The 12,272-nt window shown below is 44.7% G+C and overlaps 1 protein-coding gene across 1 annotated transcript in view; it reads right to left on the reverse strand.

The window, feature by feature from the left end:
• Positions 1 to 9,048: 9,048 nt before the first annotated feature.
• The window catches only part of ZDHHC17 (zinc finger DHHC-type palmitoyltransferase 17), a 74,019-nt gene continuing 70,795 nt past the window's right edge, over positions 9,049 to 12,272 (reverse strand). Inside the window, exons 16-17 of the mRNA XM_054399476.1 lie at positions 9,860 to 9,954; positions 9,049 to 9,205 (exon numbers count right to left, since the gene is read on the reverse strand). Coding sequence (XP_054255451.1) covers positions 9,067 to 9,205; positions 9,860 to 9,954 — 234 coding nt within the window. The 3' untranslated portion in view covers positions 9,049 to 9,066. The remainder of the gene's footprint in view (positions 9,206 to 9,859; positions 9,955 to 12,272) is intronic.

Raw genomic sequence — 12,272 nt, forward strand, 5'->3', positions numbered from 1 at the left:
TGGGAGTGAAGCAGCACAGTTCAGGTGGGAGTGAAGCTGCACACTGCAGGTGGGAGTGAAGCTGCACACTGCAGGTGGGAGTGAAGCAGCACAGTTCAGGTGGGAGTGAAGCTGCACACTTCAGGTGGAGTGAAGCTGCACACTGCAGGTGGGACTGAAGCTGCACACTGCAGGTGGGAGTGAAGCTGCACACTTCAGGTGGAGTGAAGCTGCACACTGCAGGTGGGAGTGAAGCTGCACACTTCAGGTGGAGTGAAGCTGCACACTTCAGGTGGAGTGAAGCTGCACACTTCAGGTGGGAGTGAAGCTGCACACTTCAGGTGGAGTGAAGCTGCACACTGCAGGTGGGAGTGAAGCTGCACACTTAGGTGGGAGTGAAGCTGCACACTTCAGGTGGAGTGAAGCTGCACACTGCAGGTGGGAGTGAAGCAGCACAGTTCAGGTGGGAGTGAAGCTTACACTTAGGTGGTAGTGAAGATGCACACTGTAGGTGGAGTGAAGCTGCACACTTCAGGTGGAGTGAAGCTGCACAGTTCAGGTGGAGTGAAGCTGCACACTGCAGGTGGGAGTGAAGCAGAACAGTTCAGGTGGGAGTGAAGCTGCACACTGCAGCTGGGAGTGAAGCTGCACACTGCAGGTGGGAGTGAAGCAGCACAGTTCAGGTGGAGTGAAGCTGCACACTGCAGGTGGAGTGAAGCTGCACAGTTCAGGTGGGAGTGAAGCTGCACACTTCAGGTGGAGTGAAGCTCACACTTAGGTGGGAGTGAAGCTGCACACTTCAGGTGGAGTGAAGCTGCACAGTTCAGGTGGGAGTGAAGCTGCACACTGCAGGTGGGACTGAAGCAGCACAGTTCAGGTGGGAGTGAAGCTCACACTTAGGTGGGAGTGAAGCTGCACACTGTAGGTGGAGTGAAGCAGCACAGTTCAGGTGGAGTGAAGCTGCACACTTCAGGTGGAGTGAAGCAGCACAGTTCAGGTGGGAGTGAAGCTGCACAGTTCAGGTGGAGTGAAGCAGCACACTTCAGGTGGGAGTGAAGCTGCACACTTCAGGTGGGAGTGAAGCTGCACAGTTCAGGTGGGAGTGAAGCTGCACACTGCAGGTGGGAGTGAAGCTGCACAGTTCAGATGGGAGTGAAGCTGTACACTGCAGGTGGGAGTGAAGCTGCACAGTTCAGGTGGGAGTGAAGCTGCACAGTGCAGGTGGGAGTGAAGCTGCACACTGCAGGTGGGAGTGAAGCTGCACAGTTCAGGTGGGAGTGAAGCTGCACAGTTCAGGTGGGAGTGAAGCTGCACACTGCAGGTGGAAGTGAAGCTGCACAGTTCAGATGGGAGTGAAGCTGCACACTGCAGGTGGGAGTGAAGCTGCACAGTTCAGGTGGAAGTGAAGCAGCACAGTTCAGGTGGGAGTGAAGCTGCACACTTCAGGTGGGAGTGAAGCTGCACAGTTCAGGTGGGAGTGAAGCAGCACAGTTCAGGTGGGAGTGAAGCTGCACACTGCAGGTGGGAGTGAAGCTGCACAGTTCAGGTGGAAGTGAAGCTGCACAGTGCAGGTGGGAGTGAAGCTGCACACTGCAGGTGGGAGTGAAGCTGCACAGTTCAGGTGGGAGTGAAGCTGCACAGTTCAGGTGGAAGTGAAGCTGCACACTGCAGGTGGAAGTGAAGCTGCACACTGCAGGTGGGAGTGAAGCTGCACACTGCAGGTGGAAGTGAAGCTGCACACTGCAGGTGGGAGTGAAGCTGCACACTTCAGGTGGGAGTGAAACTGCAAGCAATAGCACAGCCCAGGCAACCTGGGCAGAAACCTTTGGCCCTTCCACTCATACTGATAATCCCAATGCTTTTTCCCTAAAATCTCCTAAATGTAGTCCTGTCCTTTGCCAGCCTGCCAGTTGTGCAGGAAGCACTGATCCCCTCTGACTCTTCCAGCCTGAGCAAGGAGAGCTCTAACTGAGAAGTGGTAACCAGACCCCAGCAGCCAAGGGCATGAAGGCAATGGCAATATGCCCTTTCCATAGCCTTGTTATCTGATGGAAGTGCTTCCTCTTCTCATTATGAAACGCTGAGAAACAGAAACCAAAATCATGCTCTAGGCACAGTGCTGAGCAGATGAATCCACTTCCCATTAGCTGAGGTAGCTGCTGCAGTGGATCTAAACCTACCCCAGTCAGCAGAGTTGGCAGGTTGAGATTTATGCTGACAAGAAACATGCATCTGACACCCATAAAAAAAAATGGAGCTCTGTGTCCTTAGAAAAATGAACTGCAGAAGTGATCGGAAGTGATTTAAATCCCTAAAAAAAAAAAAAAAATTAAAAATTAAAGGCTTTCCTTTATTTTCCTGGAGGGAGTCACAGTAGTAACTCACTGCTGCTCTGTGATGCTCCACGTGCCAACAACTTCCTTAATGACAGAAAATGAAAGCAATTAAGTAAAAAAGCCTAACAACCCACTCCCACAAAGACAATATACCTGGCAAGAGATACCAGCCCCCTGCACTGAACAGCATTCATTGGTTACTGTCAACTTTTCAGCTGCAGCAAAGAGCTGATGAATAAAAGCTCAGCCCAAGCTGAGGGGGTAATGCTTGGAGTTCGTCTCAGATTGGAACCCTGAGTCCAGGAGAGTTTGGTTCTGCAAAGGAATTTGACTTCACAACTGGGGAGATCTCCAGTAAGTAGTATGTAGGTCTGGAGGCACTGTGAACATGGCACTAAGCACTGCAAATCAATTCAACCTGCTGTTAGTAGGTGCAGCTGTTACCTATCTCCATTTGGTAGCCTGAAGAGAATAAAAGCCAAATGCAAAGCACTCACAAGGAGATTTTTTTTGCTTCCCCACAGCAAAAAACCTAACTATCTAATTTTACTTAGAGGCAGCTCATGGGAGGTGCAAGGGAGTGAACTCAAATCAAGCCATAATGAGGGTGGGGAGGGCAGGCTTCTTCCCAAGTAAAACAAACCTAGCAACCAGCTTTCAAGTCAGCAGGAGCCCACCCATCCCTCCCAAGAGCAGCAACTGCTCTGATGGAGCCCTGCAAACCTCTGATAGATGTCCTCAGCACAGAATGGTGTCTTTAAAAAGGCAGCACCTTCCCTGCCCTTACACCAGCCAAGTCCAAAGGTGGTCAAGCAGAGGTAAGCTTGGGCCCAGCCTTGCCAGAGCTGTTACCTGGGGAAGGGGAGAGCACATCAACAATTCTCAATGTTTATATTGCACCCACACCCAGAAGAAAACACAGAGACTTTTGTCATTCCATTTGATGTGCTCTTAAGTCCCAGACCTATATTTTGATGCATATTGCTGGCTACAGGTATTATTATAGAATCAGTCAGGGTTGGAAAGGACCACAAGGATCATCCAGTTCCAACCCCCCTGCCATGGGCAGGGACACCTCACACTACAGCAGGCTGGCCAGAGCCTCATCCAGCCTGGCCTTAAACACCTCCAGGGATGGAGCCTCAACCACCTCCCTGGGCAACCCATTCCACTGTCTCACGACTCTCATGGAGAAGAATTTCTTCCTAACATCCAATCTCAATCTACCCATTTCTAGTTTTGCTCCATTCCCCCCAGTCCTATCACTCCCTGACACCCTAAAAAGTCCCTCCCCAGCTTGCTTGTAGCCCCCTTCAGATACTGCAAGGCCACAAGAAGGTCTCCTGGGAGCCTTCTCTTCTCCAGACTGAACAGCCCCAACTCTCTCAGTCTGTCTCTACAGCAGAGCAGCTCCAGCCCTCTGCTCATCCTCGTGGCCCTTCTCTGGACACCTTGCAGTTTCTTCTAGGCAACACTGCAGTGGCCACGTGTACATCTTTAATGATTCTTGAGTCATACTATGAGCAGACACAAGGCTGGGAGGTATGACCAGGATGAGTGCTTCTTGGGTGGCAGTTGTAGGTGATTGAGTAACTTGGCCCTCTCCTGGTGTGTCCTAAAGGTTAGGTTTTGAGTAGAAACAAGGTAACCATCCAAACAGGAATTTAATCAGGATACCTGAGGTTCAACGAGACCAAGTGCAGGGTCCTGCATCTGGTTCGGGGCAATCCCAAGCACAAATACAGGCTGGGCAGGGACTGGCTGGAGAGCAGCCCTGAAGAAAAAGATTTGAGGGTGCTGGGGGATGAACTGGAGCCAGCAGTGAGCACTTGCAGCCCAGAAAGCCAACCAGAGCCTGGGCTGCAGCAAGAGAAGTGTGGCCAGCAGGGCCAGGGAGGGGATTCTCCCCCTCTGCTCCACTCTGCTGAGACCACACCTGGAGTACTGTGTCCAGCTCTGGAGCCTCTGTTACAGGAAGGATCTGGAGGTGCTGGAAGATGTCCAGAGAAGGCCCACAAGGATGATCAGAGGGCTGGAGCTGCTCTGCTATGGAGACAGACTGAGAGAGTTGGGGCTGTTCAGTCTGGAGAAGAGAAGGCTCCCAGGAGACCTTCTTGTGGCCTTGCAGTATCTGAAGGGGGCTACAAGAAAGCTGGGGAAGGGCTTTTTAGGATATCAAGTAGAGACAGGACTAGGGGGAATGGAGCAGAACTAAAAAAGGGTAGATTCAGATTGGATGTTAGGAGGAAGTTCTTCCCCATGAGGGTGGTGAGACACTTGTAGAGGTTGCTGCGGGAGGTGGTGGAAGCCTCATCCCTGGAAGTTTTGAAGGTCAGGCTAGATGTGGCTCTGAGCAACCAGCTCTAGCACGAGGATTGGAACCAGATGATGCTTGAGGTCCCTTCCACCCCTAACAATTCCACGCATCTATGAATTTTCCCTTGAGGAACATGACTTTGCTAGCCTCCTTTGCTCAGAAGACAGGAGTACCTCATCAGTGAAAGGTAACTCCAATTGGTATGCTTCACCAAAAGCTGGTGCAGTGACTGACAAGACACTCAGAGAGGCTTTACTAAAACAAGATGCAAGATAGCTTGGGGCAGTGTGGCTGGAAAGCTGTCTGGCAGAAAGGGACCTGGGGGTGCTGATGGACAAGCAGCTGAAGAGGAGCCAGCAGTGTGCCCAGGTGGCCAAGAAAGCCAAAGGCATCCTGGCTGGGATCAGCAATGCTGTGTCCAGCAGGAGCAGGGAGAGGATTGTCCCCTGGGACTCAGCTCTGGGGAGGCCACACCTGGAGTGTTGTGCCCAGTTTTGGGCACCTCAATCCAAGAGAGATGTGGAGGTGCTGGAGCCAGGGCAGAGGAGGGCAAGGAAGCTGGGAAGGGCCAGGAGAAGAAATCTGATGAAGAGCAACTGAAGGAGCTGGGGCTGGTTAGTGTGAGGAAGAAGAGGCTGAGGGGAGACCTCATTGCTCTCTACAACTACCTGAAAGGACATTGTAGAAAGGCTGCTGCTGGTCTCTTCTCACAGGTTATTAGTGATAGAACAAGAGGGAATGGCCTCAAGCTGCAGCAGGACAGGTTCAGACTGGACATTAGGAAACATTTATTCACAGCAAGAGTGGTCAGGCATTGAGAAATGGCCTGGACAGGGAGGTGGTGGAGTCCCCAAGCCTGGATGTGTTTAAAGGTGGTTTGGATGTGGTGCTTGGGGATATGGTTTAGGGGTGAGCCTTGTAGAGTTGGGTTCTGGGTTGGACTTGGTGACCCTAAAGGTCTTTTCCCACCTGAATGTTTCTATGATTCTGTGACAGCAGCTATTTTCTCATGGTATGGCTTCTAAAATTGGTTAGAAACTTCACTGTGTGAAATCACATCCCAAGTCAAGACAAACACTGCATCTAAGAGTCAATATTTATTTGATTAATAACTTACAAAATTTAACAGATTTAATTTATGTAAGGAGAGCTAATTTATTAAACATTTTACATATTTGTTTTCTTCACAACGTAATACATCAAGATCTTGACAGTATTAAAATAATACTTGGCACAGTTATAAATAAAGAATATACAAAAGAAAAATATTAATTCCATAGCTTAAAATGTAGTGATGCTATTTTACACATTAATTGGGAAAGAAAAAAATAAAACCAATAATAATTTGGTGGACATCAAAGAATACAGAAACCTGCAAAAAACCAGCACATGTTTAGGGCCAAGACAAAAATTCCCATTTATTCTACCTATTTCAGGTTAAGTTGTTCTGTATCTGCTGTTGGTCTGGATCACCTTTGATGAAGTTTCAGAAGCAATGCAGTTTTGGTTCAAACAAGTGAGTTTGGTAACTTGACAGAAAAACTCTGCATAGTTGGCTCCCCCCCCACCCCCTGCCCTGCTTGATTTGATGATTTCACAATTCAGTGTTACTCAAGATGAGTTACATTTTGCCCTGGAAACTTCACACATCCCAAACCTGTGGGATCACAGCTGCCTGCTGCTGCTCAGACCCTGCAGGTGTCAATAAAGCTGTCCCCAGAGAGCAATGAAGAAAGCAAACAGTGCAGAACAGCAAGGATCACCTCTGCTTTTTGCAAGCATCTTTGATATGGACTGCAGGACATGACTGATTCATGGCAGCTAATGCTACTGGGCAACTAAACCCAAAACTTGTATTACAGACTGAACTGCTCTTCTGGGTGCTAGGTGGCTATTTCATAAAGGGGATTGAAGTTCTTCAAGTCAACTGACCCTCCCAGCAAACGTGTGTGTGTGGGGGGGGGGGGGGAAGAAATAGAAATAAAAACTAAAAAAGGACAAATATGCAGAACAGGACTGGTGATTAAAATAAACATCACTGTAAAGTCTTCATGCTTTTTCCTTATTTGAATTAAAAAGCAAACAAACAAACAAAAAAAGATGAATGACCAACATCAGCTGTTTTCACTGAAACAGAAAGCTGCTGTGTTAGGATCACAAGTTTTGTCTGACAAAAACAGCAAAAGCTTCTTGCTGCTCCTACATCCAAACCTATCCCATTGAAACTGTGTCCAAGACAATGTTGGATTTGTTTGGGTTTTTTTCCAGTAGTAAAACATTCAAGTACTCTAATGCTGCAACCTCTGTAAATCCTGATATCTGGTACTTGCAAAACTCAGTGTGTGTGGTTTGAGATCAATGAACAGCTACAGGAAAAAAAAAAAAAAAGGTTTACTTGCAAATACTGAACATCAACTATTTACAGTTTCACTGCTCCTCTGACTAAGGCAAGGGCTGGGAATACCACTAGATTGCTTTATGACCTGTAATCTGCATATTACAGAGAACTCTAATTTTGCCAAGCATCAAACATGCAGTGACTTTGCAGGGCATAATGCCTATTAACAGCAATATTGAACATCACTAAAAGCTCATTAGGTATCTTCCTACACTTGGGTGTTTTTTTTTTTGTTTTGTTTTTTTTTTGGGAGGGTGGGGGGGTTGTGTTTTGTTTTTTTTTTTGGTTGAATAAAATGAAAAAGAGCAGCTTTCAATACACTAAACACACACTCACAGAGAGGAAAAAAAAACCCCTATTTGATAAATTATTTATATACAGATACACATTCTTTACACTGGTCTCGGACATCTGCTTTCAGACCCCCTCCCCAGACTCCCCTCCTCACAGATTTCTCGAACCACTGGGTTGCTACAGCACTTAGAAGAGAACTAACCTGAATCTCAGTCTCTCTGTAAACAATAGTTAAGGAAGCAGTGAACAATTCACTCTTGAGTTCATGAAAACACCGCTACAAAAACAAAACAAAACAAAACCCAAAACAAACAAAAAACAAATCAGTGCATCACATTCAAGAAAAGCCCCTTTGGAATGCAGTTTCAGATCATTCCTTACCTTCCAAACATATCTGTAGCATGAACTTAAACCAAGGAATTAAGGGTGATTTCCACCTGCCAACACACCATCTCCTTCAGAAGGCTGCGGTACCTTTTCTGTGGGGGTGTGTGTGCCATCACAGGGATGTTTAGTCATGCTTACCCTCTTTGACTTCCACCACATCCAAACAAAATCAGCACTTCAGACTGATTTAGGTTCTTCTGCAGTTGCATTCAACTCAAAAGTACATTGTCTTGTCATAAGTGAGGTTTTCTTTGCTTTCACATCCGTGGTTTTCCCCCTCCCCGTGCAATTCCTCTTCCAACAGATCTCCAATTACAGTGCACTGAGAAGGACCAAACCTAATATTGAAACATTGCTAGTTTCAAGTTGCTTATACGAAATTACTTCAGAGATAATTCATTTGTCTCCGTTTCTTTTCCCTTTGATCCTCTTGAACATTATATACTGTAATCTACTTGTAGAAGTGTTTCATGCATTTAAAGCAGGGCTTTAACTCTGACAGAAGTGCTTTCCTTATCTGCACCACTGTTTATAGCAGGCTATGCAACCCCAGGATGAGGTTCTTACAAGTATGTTTCTGTGCCACTAACTGGTGGCAAAAAACCAATCACCAAAACAAAAGATATAGGTGGGCAATGCATATTTTTTTTCCTTATTATTATCTGACATGCCCTACTGCTCTGACTTCACACATGACAGGGAATTCCCACCACATGATGCTTCTAACAGTGTCGAAAAGCACAATTTTCAATGGATATAATGCTAAGAAAAATCTGTATTAAAAAGACAACAAAAAATAAACACTTTACAATCTGTATTAAAAAAAAAACAACAAAAAAATAATCACATTACAGGAACTCTAACGTAGTGATCGGTGAGCTCTGCATCAGGAAATTTAGTTTTAAAGCCTAGATGCTTGTTTCAGTGGAATTATTCATACTGGGAAATCAATTTCTCTGTTCAGCACAATGTAACTACTTATGTCAATACTTCAGTAATCTCATGCTCCATTGTGAAAGACCTTAAATAATAATAAAAAACCCAACAACAAATACTGTGATTATGCTGTCACAAATAATTCTCATTGTTAAGAGCTGTTAAAATCCCTTTTTTTTTCTTTTTTTTTTTTTTTTAATCTTCCTCCTCTTCCTTCTCAGGTTTGGCAGTTCATTCTGTCCATTTTTACTTCTGTTAATAAAATTCTGATGAAGAGAAGGTACCTTATAATTCATCATCAGCCCTACACACAGCATGCTACTCTTCGAGGGATGCAGATGAGAGAGAGAGAGAGAGAGAGCGCGCAAATTTTCCAGGCACCACTCAGATATGATTATGCTCACAGGATGAAGGTGGTGCTACACCAGCTGGTAGCCAGACCCTGAAGTTTGGTCATATTCTATTGTGTACTGCCTTGTCCAGTCCACGATAACAGGCCGAAAAAGACCACAGCATCTGAATTCAAAGAAGTCTATAACGTTCCTTATGCATCCGTGGCTACAAACAAAACAAATGCAAGTCAGTAGGGCAGTACCACAGCTCACCTCACAAACTGCAGCCTTCTGGGGATACCTACAGATTTGACTCACAGAATCAGCCAGCTTGGAAGAGACCTCTGAGATCATCAAGTCCAACCCATCACCCAACCCTGACTAATCAACCAGACCATGGCACTAAGTGCCTCATCCAGGCTTTTCTCAAACACCTCAACATGAGGAGAAACTTCTTTACAGTGAGAGTGACAGAGCCCTGGAACAGGCTGCCCAGGGGGGTTGTGGAGTCTCCTTCTCTGGAGACTTTCCAAACCCACCTGGATGCATTCCTGTGCAGACTACCCTAAGTGATCCTGCTCTGGCAGGGAGGTTGGACTGGATGATCTCTAGGGGTCCCTTCCAGCCTCTGATATACTGTGATATCATGAGTGGAAAGTAGTCTTTTTTCTGATCCATGTCTAGAGTCACTACAAAGCATTTATTACTTCCTTAAACTGTCTGGAATGTGTTAGTGTAAAAACAGCTGACAGATTCAGCATTCCAAGTAGTGAAAACACTCTGGAAGTTATTTAGCTATGTTCTGTTCCAACAAGCTGCACAGTTCAAAGGTGTGCAAATGCTGCATGAACCAGAAACGTGTTTACACTTTCAAACTTACTTGAATGGGCTTTCAATAGATGTGGTTGTGACTTTAAAGTGCTTGTATCTTCTTGCATTCATTCTTTCGTTTGTCGTGATACCCAAGCAAGATATCTGAAGGCAGGAAGAAGAGTTGAGCAGTTTCATTCAGGGGAAAGCATGGAAACAAGGTCCTACATGAGTGTTATGGTTTGAGGCTGATGCTTTAGTCTAGTGGCTCAGTTATGAACAAGAAGAGGGACTTTCTGGACATCTTTGAGTAAAGGGTAAATAAATTACCATGGATACAGAGGAACAGCAACTGATTGATCTACATCATTCCATTGGCTCGCTGACTGGGATATAATTTGCTGCACAAACTATCCTATGCTCCTCTTTTGCTTCTTCTCTCTGCAATTCTGCTTTGCATTGCTCTCTTATCTCTTTCCTGACCTTCTGCTGGCTCAATATTGTGTCTGTGAGGAAGGGAAAAAGGGGAGGAGGTTGACAACAGTCCCCCCCTGGGTCATCCAGGGGGTGATTCTCTACAAGGGGATCCTTGTATTTGTGGGTTTTTTTGAATTGTAAATGTTTTGTACATATTCACTGCATTTTATACTTCCAGATTTTAGTTTACCTTTTGTAAATTTAACTTTCATTTTGCTTCCAAGTTCTGAGTTTGTTTTGTGGGGTTTTTGTTGGTTGGTTTGTTTTGTTTCTGTTTATGGCGGGTTTTACATTTACTCTGGGGGTAGATTCCAATTAGTTGGGGAAATTTCAACCCACCACAATGGGCAAGACTGAAAAAGGAGAAAGAAATTTACTGGTTTGTATTCCTTCTTTCAAAGAGTGAATTTTTGCCTGGGGAAATGATTGGGTCCCAGCATGAATCACCATACAACAGCTCTGCCAGACTGTGCAAAAGGTTTAACTTTGAAAGCTTTCATAAGTAAATAATATACTGAACACTGAATGAACTGTGACTTCTTAGTTCCCAACAAAGAGATGTCTTTACTATATTGTCAGTTGAAGTGTACTGCAAACAATAGGTTCTTTACACAGCATTTGGCTTTCTTTTCCTCCTGAGATTCTGGTCATAGATCCAGTAATATGTTTCCCCATCTATAAGTCTGTTGCAGTAATGTAACTCTTCTGTCCACAAGACAAAAAGATGTCCAAAAACTATGCAGCAAACAAGCACAAGTGTTACAGAAAATCACAGCCTTTGAGCCAAGTGATTCTGTAAAAAGGGAGCAGAATCATTTGGCTCAAAGGCTATGATCTTCTGTAACACCTTTCCACCTTCATTAGCCTAGAAGAGTACCTTATATAGACCTGGAGTTTACTGTAAGCTGATGTAATTGGAAAAAAAACATAAGAGCTCCCTTAGCAGCCTTATTCTACAGGAAGATAAAATATTTTAACTCCTAGTGAAATATAAGAAGTCAGCTCTGCTGCATCTTACAAAAGCAAGCCCATTCAGAAAGTTAAATTTGGACTGTCTTGCCTCAACTGGATATAATATCTGAAGCCTTTTCTTCACCTTCATGCAACCCAGTGAAGTTTCAGGCCTGTGTAAATAAAAGGGCTCTCAACAGCCAAGTAGCAAGTAAAGGTTTTAAATCATTTTCCTAAGATAGTAGGTAGTGTTTTGACAACTACCCTGGCTAGGTTCAAAAAGAAGGACAAGTCCTAACTTAAAAATGGAGAGGGGAAAAAAATAAACAAAACCAACCAAAGGGGGTGGTGGGGGGGAAACACACACACACAAAAAAAACAAACCAAACCAAACCAAAAACAAAAAACAGGAAGAGTTGCAGCTGCTAACCAAAAGTTGAAAGTTATAGAATGTTTTTGTTAATTTCATAATTACAGCAAACTCCACAGAGGTTTTTTCAGGAACAAAGCTAAGTTTTCTATGCATAAAACCCTTAGGAAATCTAGTAACAGGACTGTGTGGTTTTTTTTTTCATTTCTCCAGAATTGTTACAGAAGTCAAATGTTAAAAATACTTTGCTTAATTACATCCCATAGTATTTTGTATCATCAGTGTGTTTTTCCAAGTGGCAGAATTCATCTGTATGTTAAGTTGCATTAACAGGAATCCACAATGAGGAATGCAAATATGATGGAAGGCTCTCTGCTTGTTCTACTGGAAGCCTGGTGGGTTGGACTGCTTTGAAAGCCACCTGAAACACACTCAGTTACCTCTGTTCATCTGTCTTGGGCAGAGAAGACCTCTCAAAGACTAACACGTAAGATTTTTAAATGGGTATATGTTGTCAATAATGAATATTGTGGAGGAAGGAGGATGAAACCTCAATTTTACTGCAAAAAAGTTTTACCTAAGCCTTAGGGCATTATTTTTATGTCCAGGATGATTTCAAGATGAAACCAGGAAGTCTCACAGTTCATTAATGACAAGTCATACTGAAAGACTTTCAAATCCTGTT

This window comes from Indicator indicator, chromosome 3, assembly GCF_027791375.1.
Source record: "Indicator indicator isolate 239-I01 chromosome 3, UM_Iind_1.1, whole genome shotgun sequence".
NCBI classification, from domain to species: domain Eukaryota; kingdom Metazoa; phylum Chordata; class Aves; order Piciformes; family Indicatoridae; genus Indicator; species Indicator indicator.